The following is a 19,010-nucleotide window of genomic DNA, read 5'->3' on the forward strand; positions in this document are numbered from 1 at the left end:
GGAAAAGGCCTTCTGAATCAACTGAGCAAGGCTCACATGAACGCACAGAGACTAAAACAGCAAGAATACAGCCTACACCAGGTCCTCTGTGTGCATACTATAGCTTTCAGTTTAGTATTTTCATGGGACTCCTAAGTGTGTGAAGGAGTTTATCTCTGATTCTGTGCCTGCTTTGGGGGCTCTTTGTATTTTGTCCTGTTTGGCTGTTATCTCCTAGAAGCCTGTTCTTTTCTAGTAAGAGAAAGGAAAGGAGCGGGTCTGAGGGGCGGGCAAGCAGAAAAGGAATAGAAGGTGAGGAAGCTAATCAAGATATAGTGTATAAGAAAATAGTCTATTTTCAATAAATAAAAAATTTTTTAAATGGTTCAAATAGTCAGACCAAAAAAACCTATACATACATAAATCCATAATGTATGATATACATATATATATAGCAGAGAGACACACACACACATATATATATATATATATAATACACATACACGTGTACGTGTGTGTATGTGTGTGTCTTTTGTGTATGTATGCACAGCGAAAGAGACAAATTCAATGTCACCACTTATGGGTCAGATTAGACCTAATGCATAAGAGCAAAATGTAGCTTTAGGTCTTTATCCTACTGAATGGAAACATAAATAAGTATGGACTTATTAAATATGAAAACTGGCCTGTGGCCATCACAGGTAATATGAACTTGCTCAGGATAAATTAAGTAAATGGTGTGAAGATCCTGGATACTTGATGGTACCATGTAGTTATGTTAGAAAACTTCTCAGATTTGCTTAGGTACAATATCAGAAAAGTTAATAATCAGAATTTAGAACCTTTAAATGTTATGAGAATATTTTTTTAAAAAGTCAAGATGAAATGGCTTATCAATTGCCAAATAAAGCACCAGACGGCACTGAAGATGTCCTTGAAGAACAGCCACAGCAGGCTCTCTGCAGGGGAAAAGCGGAGTGATGAAAGCCAGGGTTATCATCAGGATCAATGTCATTACAGGAGCGTTAGAGACCTAAAGGGACAACTGATAAAAATCACGCAGGTGAATGACTGATAACCCTAAGCAGAAGCTTTGAAGATGGTTGCTTTAAGAGGTCAATGCCTTATAATAGTTGCTTTAATAGGTCAAGGGATTAACAACAGTTTAGACTTAATCCAAGAGAGAAATCCGCTATTTAATCCAACACTGGTAAAAGCAACAAAGACAACCATAAACAGTAAGCCGCTTTCTTATGGCCATCTCCAGCACCACAGAATGGTTATATGAGCTAGTGCTACCTTGAGTCAGGCATTAGTAGCATAGGAAACAGGACTGAAAGTTTGAAACTGAAAGTTACAAAACAAGGTCTTTATAGTAAACGAAAATAATAGAACTCTGCAGAAAAGAAGCAAAGGAAGGCTGGCAACATGGCTCCATGGATAATGGTGCTTGTAGCCAAGTCAATCCCTGAAACTCACATGGGGAAGGACAGACCCCTCACCAACTGTCCTCTGTCCTTAGCAGCACACATGTTTCCCCCAAATAAATGCTTTAATGATAAAAAGAAAAGCAGCTAAAGAGTAAGTCACCAATTGATATTTACAATTAATTTACCAATTTACATAAAACAGAGGATATTTAAGCATTTTCAGCTCTAAAATAACCGTGCCATACTGTTCAATTTATTCTTACAAATAGAAACATATATATCAACTATAAGTTTAGCTCAAAAGATAAAGTTTTAAAATGAATTGTTTATAGAATTGTTTAGTTTGCCAGTATCAGTTTCATTGATAAAAATTAATGTTCTTTAGTTTCTTTAAAATAAAAAGTACATATATAATTTGCTGCTTTTTTCTAACTAAGAAGACATTAACACATTTTAAACTGAAGTGCTGGGCTGGAGAGATGGCTCAATCACTAAGAGCACTTACTAAGGGTCCATGCCTTTAATCCCACCGCCCAGGAGGCAGAGGCAGATGTATCTTTGAGCTCAAGGCCAGCCTGCTCTACATAGTAAGCTCCAGAACAGCCAAGGCTACATAACAAAACAGAATGAAACCAAAAACCAGAGTGCGTGCTGCCTTGTGGACAAGCTCTGTTCTGTTCCAGGACCCTTTCCAAGGAGCCCACAACCAGCCTGTAACTCTAAAGGTGTCCAGCACTTCGGACCTCTTTAGGAGGCTGAACTCATATACACAAACACATACACACATTAATGTACTTTTAAAATAGTAACAAAATATTTCCTAAATTATTGAAACTGATGTTTAAAAGTATAAATTCTCAAAAAAATGCTTAAATATAAGGTAAGTTCCTTAGGAATTAAACCTACAATGCCATAGAATACATGCAATTGACAACTTGTATTCAAACTAGCAGCTTCATAGTTTTTGGTACAGATAATAATAAAGACATCTATGATAATTGATTAAATTAAGAAAAAACTGAAGACATTTTCTTCAATTTAAGTAGAAAAAGCAAACAAGAGACTAAGAAAATAGAGCAAAGATAAAGATACAGTTTACAATGGCGGGCATGTTAATTAAATGCATCTCATAAACCATTCTAACACACTTGTGTTAAAATGAATAGTTTTTTATTTTAAAAGATAATTTTCCAGTTACAGTGGTTGAATAAATTATGCAACACCTCGTATAAAGCAACACTATAGTCATTAAAACACTAACGATGAATCAAGTATCTCAGAAGACATTACTTAGTCACTTCATCTCTAGCTAAGACATGAATAAATGTTTCACCATGTACTGAAAGGTAACATCAAAAACGCTCAGTCTGAGAAGGTATTTAAATGTCCCCACTTTTCTTGACTGTAAAAATGTTTTCTGACATTGCAGAAAATAGGTCTATATTCAATGAAGTTATTTGCTGAACTCAGGAGACATTTATTTTTATAAATTAACTTGATCAAAATAATCCCAGCCCAGTCATTAACATTCATTTCCTCCCTGAAACCTTGTATAACTTTCCATTTTCTACCTAAAACTAGGAAGTATACCACTGCTGTGCTCATCTCTGACCACGGACTGAAGGATCTCCCCCATGATGGCTGGACGCATCTCTTCCACTTCACTCCAAGCCCTGCTTCCGGAAGTTATCATGGCAGTTTAATACCACAAAATAAACATTTCCTTCTTGATGAAATAAAAGGATGAAAGATAAATTTTAAATTTGCTCTGTTGTTTTGCTATAGTCACTGCATGAAGCACTGAACTATAGCAAGAGTATTCCTCTTACTAGCAAAAAAAAAAAAAAAAAAAAAAAAAACACCACATCATGCTTTCTATGTCTAAGACAAGGTATGTGAGAAGCTTCTCCATTTAATGTAATGGGTATTTGTGTCACAAATACTTTCATCCACCAAACTACATATTACAACCATGTTAAGTGAACTAGTAATGGTTCATAAAGCAAATATGAAATAAAAATTCAGTTATACGTTTAAGGTTATAAAAACAAAATCCAAGGAACTTTAAACGTATGTTCCTAAAGTTAGCTATTGGTTAAATGCACTCATGGTGAATATTTTAACGCATTAAATAATTAAACACACTGCAGTACAGTGTACTTTCATCGCTAGCTACACAACAATTAGAAAAGCTCTCTCCCAGACTCATTTCTTATCTCTAAAACAACTAGCAAATAATCTCTCAAATTCCAAGCAGATCTGTTTATGAATGCCACATTTTAACCAAACACACATCTAGCATTTGAAAATTTAACGTTTTTATAAAACCAACAAAGTCTCTGACATGAAGTTTTCAGCTAGTGATAATAATGATCCCTTATTTAAAAGGACTGAATGAGCTACAATTTATAAGAAGCTTGAAGGAAAACTAAGAGTTGCAAATTAATGAAGAGTAGTAGCTTAGCCCACTATTCAACAGTCTCACCTCAACTAGTGCTTTAAAATGAATTAAGTATTTTTTTTTAAAAGATTTCCAGGGTCACTGACATGCTTGGTGAATTAAGGCCTTTACTGCCAAGTCTGAGGACTAAGTTGGATCCCCTGAACCCACACAGTAGAAATATGACTCCAAGCATACACAGGCAAGTGCACCTGTTGACACACACACACACAAATAAGCACAGATATTCATTATTTAAAAAAAAAATCCTAATGCTCTCCAGAGACTTATGACTTATTGAAGCCTACAGACTTGTTTTGGTTTTTAACTCTACTGCAGAAACTTAGTAAATTTTCCCTTCAAATGACTTGAGGCTTTTATTTTGTTTTTTAAATGGTACAATATTTTTCCTAATCATGGGGTACTAAGAGAAAGGAGTTGGGGATACCACTTAGCACTGGGAAACTTATGAAACAAAACTGCTTGAAGGTATTATTCACGTATCAGTAATCTCTGCACTTGGGAAATTTTATCAGGAAAGTGGGATGACAGCCAGCCTGACCTACACAGTTTTAAGTTCCAGGGTGACCTAAGGTCCATAGTGGAGGAAAAGCGAAAAAGGACAAAAGAATTATGATGACCGCAAACACTTCTAGTAAAACTGATTGAGGAAGAAACAAAACAAAACAAAACAAAAAAAAGGAAGAAAGAAGAAAGAAAAAATGCAAGCAGGCAATAAACAGCAGTTGAAATTATAATTTAAATCTTAAAAAAAACCCAAGTGTTTCAAGGTCATAATATACAATATAATGAATGTTTCAGGGTTTTTTCTGTTTCTAATAATCAGAAAAATATGTTAACAACTATTTCCAAAATCCAGTTGCCAAGTCTTCTACTTCTCTTGTCTTAAAGAGTATAAGTCAATTTTTAAGCACAATAAATACAAAACTTAGCTGAGCACGGTTGAAAACAACTATAATCCCAGCTCCTGGAAACTGTGGCAGAGGGATCAGAAGTCTGAGGTAGCAGAAAAAAAAAAAAAAAAAAAAGGACAAAGTGAGTTCCACACTAGCCTGGGCTAATGAGCAAGAAACTGGCAAAAGCCACAAGGCAACACTTATGGGATAAGAAATGATTGTCTCCCTTCTGAACAAAGCTGAACACAAAGGAATGGTTCAGTGACAGAATAAACACAATTACAGACATCCCCACAACCTCAAGACCATGAACCATTTTAGTCACTTATAATCACTATAAATATGGTTGACGTCTTCTGGAATTATAAAAATATTTAAATATGACAAACTAATGGAGTTTTGTCTTTGGTGGAAAAATATCTTCCAGCATGACTTTCCTTCAGTAGAAGGTGACACTGCTTTTCCAAAGTAGATCATGGCTGTAGGGCAAACAGTAGCAATCAGCAAATAAAGATAACAAACACTAGCTGAACTCAGCATGGTGTGAAGGACAAACAGATAATTTGGATAACTGAGATTATTATTTTTAAAGGTTCCTATTTATCTCAGAGATAAAAATTGTAATGTTTACCTTAAAAAGTAAACACGGGTTGTAACTCAGTCAAAGACTTCCCTCAACACTGCAAACTAAAGTGGAACTAAAACCTTATTGTACTAAGTCTTCACAGCAGGCAGAGGCTGTTGGCAACGTACTTCAGGCTAACTATGAATGTGACCCAACATAAAATTGTAAATTTATTTCAAATATGATTTTTTAAAATGTGATTTCTTTTGTAACTCAACTGTATGGTTGTTGAGCATGAACTTGAGATGACAAGACCTTATCAAAAGTACTATTTTTCCTCTTTAAAAAAAACATTCAGTGCTAATTAACTGTTAGAAGTAACGTCTGCTGGCCATATGGAAAGGAAGGCAGCTTCTCTACGAGATTATAGATTTTGTAACTCCTATGGAAACAAAGTTTCAGTAGTTAGCAATAGTCATTACAAGTACAAGGGGCGGGAGAGAGCCCATGGCTAGAGCCCTGGGGAGAGGAGATGCAGCTCAGGTACCATACAGCAGGCTTACAGTAATTACGGAGCTCCAATTCACAGCTTCTCATCTCCACCTCCTGCCCACTCACCAGCATCACCTACCGTCAGTGCCTAGCCTTTAATGATTAAAGCTCTGGTGGGAAGGAATGGCTTCACAGGAGAAGTCTACACTGCGACTCTGCGCCAGTGAAAGAAGCTAGGCACTTGACTTAGAAATGCCAACCATATTATGTTTACAGTAATGTCATTATTTGTTACATTCAGTATCAACTAGGCTTGAGATGGTTTTGCAATTATATAACAGTCATAATGATTACTATTGGGTTTTTGTTTTTGTTTTTGTTTTTTTTAGTGATTCTTAGGACTGAATTCAGGATCTCATACATGCTGTGCTAGACCAGTGCTCTAACAGTGAGTTAGATGTTATCAGCCACGTTTTGCTGACGTGGAGACAGGGTCTGAGTACACTGTCCATGCTGGCCTTAAACTCGAAAGCTCAGGTTAACATGAACCCAGGATCCACCTGCCTCTCAGCCTTTAGAGTAGCTAGGCATAGGTAGTATGAACTACCAAAACTAACAAAAATAATCTAATTATTTCTTATTATACTATTTTCTTTACAAGAAAGTGGTGCTTAATTTTTAACACTGCATTAAACTTTTGAAATCAAATTCTTTTACAAGTTGAAAGTGATCAAACTAAACAATAATCAGCCTAGCCAAGCAGCACAGTGGCCCAGGAAGACAAGCTTAGAAGTCACGTTCTATCACCACTGTATTTCTCTGGACACATTACTCCACTTTTGTTGTGCCTCCACTGGTAAAACTACACTTCAAACAAAACTCCAGAACTTCACCACTTCATAAGGATTGAAACGAAGTTCACTTTTAGAATATCTGATAAATTACAACTGCTAAAAATACACTTAGCTATTAGTTACTGATGAAAAGTAAAATTCAATTTTTATCCATCTGCAGTTGCTTTAAGAGTCTCTAACTTCAAGGACTCTCTTACTTACTTTTATTCTTGCTGCTGTGATAATCCTGACAAAAGCAACTGAGGATAGTCAGCTGATGTGGCTTGTAGTTCTAGGGGCAGGAACTTGGAGCAGTCAGTCCCACCACAGTCAAGATCAGCAGTGAGCAGTGAACAAACACAGTAACGCTAGTGATCAGCTTGTTTTCTCTCCTCACACAGCACGGTACCTCCTTCCAATGGAACACTTTACCTACAGAGAAGGTGGGCCTTCCTACCGCAATGAAAATTCATTTTCTTCCAAAGCTTTAAAATAGTTCCTTTTTTCCCTAAACCTTACATTTTATGACAAACATACAAAAGATAGTCCATCTACTTTAATAATAGAATTACTCTTTCTGTGGTATTTAAGTATTATGAAGGTACAACTGGGATTTTGTGTGTGTGTGTCTTACGTCTATTTTCTCAGAACTCTGATGAGGCAGTGCACTAACGCGGCACACGATGGACACAAAAGTGATTATAGCAAGGTTGCCCAATACAACCTAATACACAAAACTCAGTGACTTCATACCATCCTAGAGCAAGACCTGCCTTTAATCCTGGGCTTATTCTTCATTATCAAACAAAACAACAATGGCGTGTTCACATCAGCACCCAAAATATAGTGAAGTATGTAGATAGGAGTCTAAGAAGATATAGCTAGTCATGGTGACACGCGCCAATGCCAGCATTTGAGAGAAAGTGGGAAAAGGATCATCACAAACTGGGCATCAACTAGTCTCCATAAGAAGTGTCAAGCCAGCCAGGACTATAGTGTAAGATCCTCCCTGTCTTAAAAACTGAGAGAGGAAATATGAGTAGATCTGGTAATAGAAAACTAGAAGATTCTGATGACTGAAAGTAGAGACAAAAATAAACAGGAGACACTCCATGTTCATGAATAGGCAAGACTCAATATTGTCATGACATGGATCCTTTTCAGCACAATTTACACCAATTTAATACCAATCAAAATCATGGGAAGAAGGCTTGCTGCCTCTGCGGTTAAGAGTATGTATTGTGCTTGTAGAAGACCAAAGTCTGGTTCCTAGCATCCACTTCAGGCAGACCATAAGCCTGTAACTATAGCTATGAGGGAATTTAATACCTCTAATTCAAGTGCACATACTCACAGAGACACATAATTGAAAACAATAAATCTCCAAAAATCATAGAAAATTACTCTATAATTTAAAAAAAAAATGATCCCAAAATATAAACACAGGTAAAAGAGCTTGGACAGAGAAGAAAATATTGAGGAAAACAAAGCTAGAAGACTGACATGAATAGATTTCAAGATTTATTAAAAAGCTACAGTAATCTAAGCAGTGCAGTACTGACGATAGGACAGACATAATTAATACAAAGAAAGAGAGGCTGGATATAGACCCACAAAAATACAGTTAGTTAAACCTTGACAGACAATAATATCAAGAGAAAAAAGAGAAAAAGTCACTCTTTTCAAAAAAAAAGTTGGAATAATTGAATATTCACAATAAAAGGATGAACTTAGACACATGCTTAGACTTATAAAACTTTACTTAAATCATAGGCTTAAATGTAAACACAAAACTTATCAGAGTCCCTATAAGATAACATGAGACAACTTGATGACTTTAGGTATGGTACTGACTATAAACTTGTCAATAAGACAAAGTCAACTCATTAAAAAAATTAGTTGAGGGGGCTGAAAAGATGGCTCAGTAGTTAAGAGCACTGGCTGCTCCTCCAGCTGACCAAGGTTTCATTCCCAGCGCCCACCCACAGCAGTTCACAACTGTGTGTAACTCCAGTCCTAGGAATCTGAGGCCTTCTTCTGACCTTCATGGGCACCAGGCCTACACGTGGTGTGTGTACGTACGTACACACACACACACACACACACACACACACACACACTTTAATTAAGTCTATCTGAGCATGGTGGTCTACCCTACTGGGTAATATAGTTTCCTTAGAGATTGAAGGAGTCCATCTAAAGAGGAAAGCTTTTTTGTTTGTTTGTTTTCAAGAGGGTTTCTCTATGTTATTTTGGCCATCCTGGTAGACCAGGCTGGCTCGAACTTCCAGTGATTCACCTGCCTCTGCCTCCGGAGTGCTGGGATTAAAGGCCTGCGCCACCACCCCCAGTTGAGGAAGGGTTTTTAAACAGGAAAGTAAACAAGTCAAAATACCTTCCCTGAAACTAAGCAGGTTCACTAGGCCCTCCCCTCCAGAGGAAGCAACAAAAGCTGAATGGTCCCCTCACACAGAAGGCAGCCAGGTGGGAAGAAGACTCAGACAAGCTAAGCTGCAAAGAAGACTTGAGACTACCAAAGCTGCCTGGAAGAAGCAGAAACCAGCCAAGCTGCCTGGGAGAGGTTTAGACCAACTGAGGTAGGTGGGAAGGGCATTCTCCAACCGTTGAGCTGCCTGCACGCTGTGCAGTGCGCTCCAGGTTCCCAGCTTTGTGAGTTGTCACCTGTGCTAGGTGGGTGTGTTGGGGGAGAGGGGCTTTGTGATGTAGGTGTCTGAGTCATTTCCACTACTGTAAGTAATCCCGCACCCATATATTTCTGTAAGTTACCCTACAGAACTCACGCTGGACTTAGGGCTCTCATGGGTTCCTATCCAGGATGAGTAGACACGTATGCTGCGTCTTGCCAGGAAAAGTTTTGTCTCACAACGCTCCCCTACAATCCAAGTACCATGATAGCAGAGTGCTTAAGTGGCAAGTCCAGGTCCTAGATCTGTCTTAGAATAAAGGTGGGGAGGGTAGTAGGAAAGGAAAAAGAAAACTATAAAACATGAGGGAGCTGTAAATATTACAAAGTAAAATAAGCCAATCTGCAAGGGCTATAACACTGCATGGTTCCAATCATACAACATTCCAGAAAGCCCTGATTATAGTGAAAAAGATCAGTGATTGCCGGAGGAAAGGAGAAGGGAAGTATGAATTCAGGAGAGTGAAAATACTCCTTTTGTTTGTTTGTTTTTCAAGACAAGGTCTCTCTGTGTTAGCCTTGGCTGTCCTGAACTCGCTTTGTAGACCAGGTTGGCCTTGACCTCACAATGATCCACCTGCCTCTTCCTCCCGAGTGCTGGGATTAAAGGTGTGCACCATCACGCCTGGCAAAAATATTTTTATACTGTAATGATGGGTATATAGAATAATCTATTCATCCAACCCACAAAAAGTACGGTCAAAACACATTGTATGAATGAATATGTTATTTAAAAAAAATGAGACACCATTCTGGGGAAGTTTACAGACAATGGAGAGGACATGTAGAATAACAGAAACCTGTGCACATACACCTAAAGCTCCTCTTTAAAAAATACCTTAAGGGGCTGGAGAGATGGCTCAGCAGTTACGAGCAGTGCCTATTTTTCCAGAGGACCCTGGTTCATTTCTCAGCACCTATATCACTGCTAACAAACAAGTCCCAGGAAGTCTGAACCTTTCCTGTAGCCTCTTCAGGCACTGCACACATACATGAAGGCAACCACCAAGATACATAATTAAAAAGTGGGTTAAGAGTGGAGAGTGAAATCTGACTCTCACACGAACTCTGGTGCCCCTTTTCTGACCACGTCCCCTGGATGGGAGGCCTGGTGGCACTCAGAGGAAGGATAGCAAGTTACCAAGAAGAGACTCGATATTCTAAGAGCATATATAGGGGGAGGAGGTCTCCCTTAATCACAGACATAGGGGAGGGGAGAAGGGGAGAAGTGGGAGGGAGGGAAGAATGGGAGGAAACAGGGGAAGGGCTAACAATCGAGATGTAATATGAATAAATTAATATAAAAAAGTAAAAAAAAATTTTTTTTAAGTGGGTTAAGGAAAAAAAAAATTCAAGGAGCTGGAAAGATGGCTCAGCAGTTAGGAGCACTTGCTGCTCTTGCAGGTGATGGGGGTTCAATTCTCAGCACCTACATAAATGGCTCATAACTATCTGTTACAACAGACCCAGGGAATCGATATCATCTTCTGGCCTCTGTAGCAGTCATACAAATGATACCTGTACACACACCCACACATACAGACACACACACACAGACACATACACGGCAAGCACTCATACACACAAAATAAAATATAAATCTTTAAACAATAAAAGCCTTCTTTTTTTTCACTAAGTGATGTTAAACTGCAGTCTATGAAATAAACACCATTATCTACATGCTTAAAAATAACTATAATCATCCTGTTCACTGAAAACCTGTAAAACCTGTAATAATTCTACTGGCTGTCTTACACAGCTAAAACAAGCTAGATTTGTGCCTTTTTTAAAAAGATGTATTACAACTGTTTAAAATGCAGTTGGCAAATTTGTACCCATATGTATCAGTCAAATTAGTTACATTTCCTCCTCTCTACAGTAGAGCCACCAGCATCATTTTCTACTCCTGTCTGCTTTCTTTGTTTCATTTGCCACAGCCAACAGGCTGACTGCTTCACTATAGGAGCAGCCATCAGCCTCTCCTAATAGAACAAGCTCCCAAAAGGCAGAGGTATCTGTTTTATTAACAGTTACATCCTTGGCCTATCAGTGTTGAAAAACAGCGAAGGAGTGACTGGACAAGTATTCTTTGAAATAAGAATAGGACTTTCTTAACAGTTGTCTGGTAAAATAAAGGGTATATTCATTTCAGCTACACCAAGAGAATATTCACTTTATAAGGACTTGAAGTTGGTGTTTGTTTGTTTGACATAGTTACAGAGCAGAGGTAAAGGATGGTTTGTCCTCTCCAAGCATTAAGAGGGTGAAAACTTGGCCTAACTCAGGTTTCAGGGTACTGCCATTGGGATGTGATTAGAATTAGACATCACAGCAGAGTTCCTGTAATTAAAGCAAGAAAAGAAAGAAATGACAGGACGCACACATTAAACACACGCACACCCCAACTCTTGCCATATGACTTTCTGAAACACTTGACCACTGCCAGCAAAGCCATCACAAGATAAGGTCCCTCTACCTTGGACCAGACTGAACCACAAAATCACTTCTCACAATTTACAGTCTGTGGCACTATGATATTAGCAATGGGAAATAGACTCATACATGTGGTACATACGGAGTAATAAGATAGTTTACACTTGTTTTTTTCTACAAAGGTGTCAGGGATGACTGGCTGAATTAACCAAATACTAACTGGAGAAACAGGAAGTCTCTAACAGAGCATTGGCCAGGCCTCTTGATGGAAAAAGGAGCAAAGAAGAATCTCAGGGAAGGAAATCAGAGAACCTCAGAAGACATTCAAACTTCTGCCCTACATGCTCAGTGCAGAACCTAGGTAGAGTGCGTGCTTCAAACTGCATGCCTGACTTTAATTCCAATGCAAAGGAACTTCTAATAAATACGCCCACTTTTCTTAGCCTCCCAACTTTCTAAGGATGGTTTGAAGACCACTTGTTTCAGACTTAACTACAGAATTTATTAGAAATAAAATTCAGAGTTGAGAGTGATGGCTTATGCATTAATCCCAGCACTTGGGAGGCTGAAGCAAGGCAGCAGGGAGTTCAAGGCCAGCTCGACCTAATGAGTAAGAACCTGTTTCAAAACAAAAAGACCATATAATTGCACCACTAAATAATGGAGTCCAACTCTATATTTTTATCAAGAATCATATGTAATTTTTTTTGAGGCTGAATAGCATGGAATTCACTGTATATTAGGCTAGCCTCAAACTCACAGACCCTACGCTGGGACTAAAGGTATGCACCACCAAGCCCTAGCATTCTTAAGTAAGCTCAAGTACACCAACACCCTTTCCAGGTTAATTAGATGTCACCTATTCCGTGACTCCCCCAGTGTAGCCTCAATCCACTGCGCTGTGCTCTCCAAGCATACTGCATGTACTTCTCTCAGAGCACGTATCACATTCTCTCTTTCCAGCTCTACTCCTCGCCACTCTGACTATGGCAATGCTGTCCACCTCCCCACAGCGATGAAGTGCTCCATTGACTAAACAAGACATTAGGCACCAGCTCTAATGGGTTACTGCTTTCCCACAAAGTAATATGAATGCAAGATTTCCATCACAATAGAAAGCAAAACAAATCAGTATACATTTAGTAAATTGTTTATCGAATACTTTCACAAACTGAAAAAAAATGTAGTCTATAGACAAGCCTACTGTCATTTGTTCATAATACAAGAAACTGACATACACAGACCATCTTTCAAGGTTGGGACTACATACCATATCAGAGGATGAGAGAGCAGAATAAATTTATAACCAATTAAACAACAATAAAACCATAATGTCCACTGTAGGGTAACATTTATAAGACAGTAGTGAAATACTTGGCCTAACATAAGGACAAAGATTCTAAGATGACACATGATGTGTGTGTATCTGTGTGTGTGTGTGTGTGTATACACACATATATATGTGTGTGTGTGTATATATATATATAATTTATTTTTTAAAAAGGAAATAAAAGGGCAAGGAAACTGGATTACATCTTAATCAGCAACACGTATATATCATGAATCAAAGTTCTAAGTTACTGAGCATAAAGAATTGGAAGATGACTAACAACCAATTCTACATCTTTTGTCAGGAATCTAGAACTCCTTATAGAGTTGAGTAACCTCACTAAATTCATGTGACTAATGGGCAGAATCTGGGCCTAAAGAGCTCATGTGTAATGCTCTTCCCACGTATGGTTGCAACTGAAAAGAAGCTGTAGTCTAAAGTCAGCCCATCCCCACTTTATTCAACTCAGACTTTTTTCTAAAATAAAGATTGCAAACACTGACTGCAATTATAAACACAAACATGATCAATTTCATAGCTGCGAACAATCAGTCAAATAACCAAAAACAAGATAGATCAATGTCACAATGGAGACAGCTAACTACCAGGCCTCCCATAGTAAAAAGTCACCATGAGACTAGCTGAAAACATGCCTACTTCTTTGGTGCTTCCAGAATGGTCTGTGGAACTCGGAGTATAGAGAACAGATTCTAACTCAGCTTCTTGTTGACTACCCCAAACTTAAGAATTCTATGTGGACACAATCATCAACCTCCCAGACTAAATAAAAAATGTCCACATAAGAAACTGAGACCAAGTTCATCAGCTATTTCAAGTGTATCATTGCCTGTGTCTGAACACCACCTTCTTCCTTGTGTAAAATTCGAAGGGATGGGGAGATTGACTAGATTTTGATTACTTCCAGTTCTAATGTTCCCTCTCTAATTTCTTTCTGCCATATGAAAACAGAGCTCTCTTAAGGAATGTAAGACATATTATTCTGAGATTTAAAACATTAAAAAAAAAAAAAAAGCACTGCTGAAAGAAACAGAAGTCACCTGGTAGAGTGCAACTGGAAACAGAGGAGTTTTAATCATCACACACAACAGCTAAAACTGGCAATATGTGAACCTGAAAAAAAAAAAAGGGCATGGCCAAACTGGGAGTAGAGGCAAGTGTCTTTGATCCCAGCACTTGGGAAACAGAGGCAGGCAGGACAGGCTGGTGTATACAAAACAAAAGCATCGTGGTCAACTGAAGCTAGAATCCAAGGCAGAAGCCCCTACAGATGAGGGCATCTTTCAGATGGCTGATGGCCTGTTCAACTTTACCGGAATCCTGTGATCTTAGAAACAGCAAGTCTGTTTTTTAAATCCTTTTATGTCCCAGAAAAAGCTACCACACCTACAGAACCACGTACCCTCCTCCCATTTTCCTGCAATAAAGCCAAACCTAGACTTTTCAAAATCATAGTGTTCATTTCCTAAGTTAACTTCTGAATAGTGTGATCAATCAACACCCACCAATGAAAAGGCAGCTTCTTATCCAGAGTTGATAAGATTTTTTTCTACAAGTCGCTGAACTTTGTCCTTCAGCCTAAAACAGCATAAGGACTCTCAGAATGACTGACCTCACAGTACAATACCCTTTTTTTTTTACTCCTTTCTGTCCTACCTTCCCATACCAAATTCTTTCCATTTTCACCTAACCTGTAAGGCACTACTTAGAAATATTATGACTGAGGCTATTCTCCCTAGGACAACAAATATTCACAATAGAAAATTGCAAATTTTCCTTTCGAGTTAAATCTGTTGGTACTTAACTTGGACATTTTTTTTTTTTTAAGAGTGACATTATTTCCAGTTCTGAAATAGTTGAGTTTTAAAGAGAAGTCAGTTTAAGTGCCTGGCGTTGCTTGCCTCCAAGAAGACAGGTACTTTCTATGTCCTTAAATTCTTGGCCACAAGCCTGCAGCCGGGAAAGGTGGTTGGGATAAGGTGATGAGTTGAGCAAGGTCATCCGTGGGCTACCTGGTGCCACAGGCCGTACACGATGGCAGGCTACTCAGTGTGTGTCCTCCGGCAGACCTGCCCCTCCCGGGACCCCTCAGGTCCCTAGGCAGCCTAGTAACCCTGCGACGGCCGCGAGTACGTTGGGCAGGTGAGGGGTCCTGTCAGCAGTTGATCGCAACGCTCCAGTAGGTTCCATTCTGAGCAGGGAGCATCCACCGGCTCCCTTCCACAGACTGACCTCCCCGCCCTTTCTTCCTGAAGGTTGCCCCTCTGGTCCTCACAGGACTCACCATAACGCCCAGAACAGGTCGTGGGGCAGACACTCTAGAGTCGCCGGGACAGTCCGGAATCTCCCCTCCAGGTTCTGCAACACAGACCTCTGGAAACCGCGAGGGAAAAGGTCTTCCGGCTCTGCCGGAAGTCCTGCCCGCGCGGGACAGGAAGTTCCTCCTTCTCCTGACCGCCGGCGACCCCACGCCACGCAGAGAGGAGGAGACGCAAGGCGTCCTCTAAAGCTACTTCCGCGTGTGCGGGGCTTGGGCGGGGGGGGCGGGGCTGACCTTGAGAGCGAGGGGGCGCAGGCGCACAGGTAGGTGGGCGTGGCGCTAGGTAGGTTTGGTGCTTTCCGCAGGAGCCGGTGGTCCTGTCGGTGTTGGAGCAGGTGTCCGCTGGGTGGGTGTAGACCTCCTACCTGTCGGTTTAGCGAAGATAAAGAGCATCCTAGGCTGTATTCGTGCTGAGACAGCTCAGAAATTGTCTAGCTCAGCCAGCGCCCTTTCTGTCTTTCAGTTTCCCTTATGCAGTACCTTGGAGTCTCGGTAAAACCCCACGTCCTGCCTAAGCACCATCCTCTCTTAGGTCAATGGAGTGTGACCTTTAGAAGTTCTTCGCTCTCCACGGATGCCAGCTGAAACCAGAAGATACCTATCAAGAACAGAAGACCTAAGAAGAAATTTCAGTATGGCCACTTACTACTTACTTAATCCCAATATGAACAGAAAAAGCGTCACATGAAGTGAAATTCTCATATACATAAGCATATATGTGCTATGTGACCCTCCCCCACCCTCCAAAACTGTTCCGGTGAACTCTGCCTTTTTTTTTTTTTTTTTTTTTTTTGCGATGTGAGTTAATCCTGCAGATGTTTGAAATAACTACACAGAGCATCTTTGATCCAGAAACTTACCACACAGTTTGAGAAGCCATACAGAAATTTTCCTTAACTCACCCTTCTCCATGAGATAGCTTTTTATCATCATGTGGTTTCCTTATGGGTTCGGAACTGGGGATGGAGAAAATTGATCTTCAGCAGGCAAGGTTGGGCAGATGAGTACCAGGAAGTAATGCCATTCAACCTCTAAATGGCCCAAAGACCCTAGGAGTCCGTTTCAAGCCACCCAAAGAAGTTTAAATGGGGCTATTTGAAAAGGGTATGGAGAAAAAGTTTATGCCTTATGTTAGTTTTTAATTGGGGGCGGAGTAAATAGGGTGACAGGTGATAAAGAAATTATAAGAAATGACAGAAGCTGCTGCAAGTCCAATGGCCTCGAGGAATGGTTTTTGAAACAGAGTCTGCAGCTGATCAATCCAGAACGTCCCCAAGGGTTCGGCTCCTGCTTTATAAAAACAAGGCTGTAAAAAGCCAGGCCCCAGGGCATCTGCAGTGAGTTGAGTTTGGTAAAGAGAGATTTGGGGTTGCCTGCTGCTGTATCTAGGGGAAGCGATTGCTATTCTTGAGGAAGAAAAAGGCGGAGAAGGAGAGTGGCTACCAGCCTGTCAGTGACATCACTGTGAAGTCTTTCATTCATGACACGGTAGGTCTTCTATGTGTCCTAAACCTGGCAGCCTCGCTGAAGATCACAGTACATCTCATCCTATGTGACAGTAAGATCGGAATTACTAGCAGGGTAGAATTCATTCCTGCCAGCAGAAAAAAAAGGAAAAAAGGAAAAAAAAATGTTTTTGCTATCTTTTCACTTTTAATAGACTGTCAGTATCTATATTGTTTATTTTGTGTATGGCACATTGATTAACAATCCTTGGTTTAAAAAGTCTTTAATTTCACACCATTATCTCCCATAGAATACTTTAAAAAGCCATTATACATGTAGTATTTTTAATTATTAGAATGTGTGTGTTTACATTTGCAGTTGTGTCAAGTCTTTATCCTATAAAAAAAAAAACCCTGAATATTTTCTATTGATTACCTGTTTAGATTTGTTTTTTAACTTACCCCTATTTTTTAAATGGTTAGAAGTCTTTGACAAAGGTTCAAGAAAGAGAGAGAAAGAGAGAGAGAGCACGCAAATTATGGAATGGAGAAAGGGGAGATGCGATGATAGAGATTAAAAGATTTTTGTCAGATTAGATATGAGCACAATCTTTGAGAAAAGTCTTAGCTGCTTTGTTGGCCTTCCTGCTCAGATGGGTGTCTTGCGACTCTGGAGCCCAAGAACCACACAGCCCTGAGAGGAGAAGGTATCCATCCCAATGGAAGATCATCCTGAGACACACAGCCCTGAGAGGAAGCCTCCTCAGCACAGCAGTTGCAGCTCCCAGGGGAGGCTCTACCCCTCTGAGCACAGGATCCTCAGCCCTGCTAAACTTTTTTGATTCTTTTCATCTCTTCATTGCCGCTTGGCTTCTTCCAATGAGAGTCACACCAGGCAGCAAATCTCATAAAAGAGATTTATTGGGAGGGTCCAGAGTGTGGAGGGATGAATTCAAGAGTGGCTGTCCCTGCTCCCAGGAAAGGACAGCAGGGAACTGAGCAGACATAGCCTTTATATAGGGTTTCTTAGTGGGTGGAGCTTTCTAGGGCAGATATTTCCAGGGTGAGGACTGGTGGGACTTCAAGTCCTGAGCTTGGGAGAGCTCAGGGATTTGTGGGGTTTCCTGCTCAGGGTTTGATAGTTTTTTGTTCAGACTTTTTGCCTAAAATTAGCATAATCTGGGAAGGGTCCTATTGAGTGCTGGAGATGACCTTTGTGACAGTTACAGAGGGTGGAAAAGCCGTTATGGCAGTTAGAAGTGGTTTAGGGGAGGGTCCTGGCTGTTGGAGCTCTTGAGTCAGGGGCCTGGCCACTTTGCTGCCTTGACGGTTTACAAAGTATACAAAGTTATTAAGGGAGTCAGAGTCAGCATGAACAGCCAACATGTTCACCATTTGGGATTTGTGATAACTTAGAATGTTCTCTCAGAACTGATCTCAAATATGAATAAATCTCAAGAGAAAGCTATATTATATGAGCACCTACTCCAATTATTAAAATCCTTTACTTTTTAAAGTCCAATCCCTGTCTTCTACAAAATGTGTTGATTAGTTCTCCCTCTAAAAAAGTTTCATTGCTAACTATGATTGTATGTTTTATTCTGTGATTTATATTGTTTTCCTATTAGTCTGTAGCTATGAGGAAAATGGGGCTCTTGTTTTTTTGGGGTTTTGTTTCCTTTGATAAATTATGCTTAAAACTCTTTATTGGCAATAGTAAAAACAGTCGCATTCCAATAACAATAATTTATTGGTCATATTCTGCCACAAAGCCACTAGTTGCTATAGTGGAAAATAGTTGCCTTTTAAGTTAGAAGATGTGGTCTCTCACTGACCTGGAATTTGCTAGGTGCATTAGGCTGCCTTGTGGTGCATGTGAATGAGTGTGTGTGTGTGTGTGTGTGTGTGTGTGTGTGTGTGTGTATGTGTGTGAGTGTGTATGTGGTGTGTGTTGTTGTTGTTGTTTTAAGCATAAGTTCTAAGTTTTAAACTGCCCACACACTTGAGCAGCAAGCATTGAACTGTCTGAGATATCTTCCCATAATGGGATTTGGAGGCCATTTGAAGTTTTTTCATCCCCTCCCCAGGTCCTCCCTGATCCTCC

The 19,010-nt window shown here is 39.8% G+C and overlaps 1 protein-coding gene across 4 annotated transcripts in view; it reads right to left on the reverse strand.

The window, feature by feature from the left end:
* Tmem161b (transmembrane protein 161B) overlaps positions 1–15,584 on the reverse strand; it is an 81,053-nt gene extending 65,469 nt beyond the window's left edge. For 2 of the 4 annotated variants that reach the window (XM_051172587.1, XM_051172586.1), the window contains exon 1: positions 15,426–15,584. In XM_051172587.1, coding sequence (XP_051028544.1) covers positions 15,426–15,428 — 3 coding nt within the window. In that variant the 5' untranslated portion in view covers positions 15,429–15,584. The remainder of the gene's footprint in view (positions 1–15,425) is intronic. The other 2 variants (XM_051172588.1, XM_051172590.1) reach the window with 1 other exon arrangement.
* Positions 15,585–19,010: the final 3,426 nt, after the last annotated feature.

This window comes from Acomys russatus, chromosome 30, assembly GCF_903995435.1.
Source record: "Acomys russatus chromosome 30, mAcoRus1.1, whole genome shotgun sequence".
Taxonomy (NCBI): Eukaryota; Metazoa; Chordata; class Mammalia; order Rodentia; family Muridae; genus Acomys; species Acomys russatus.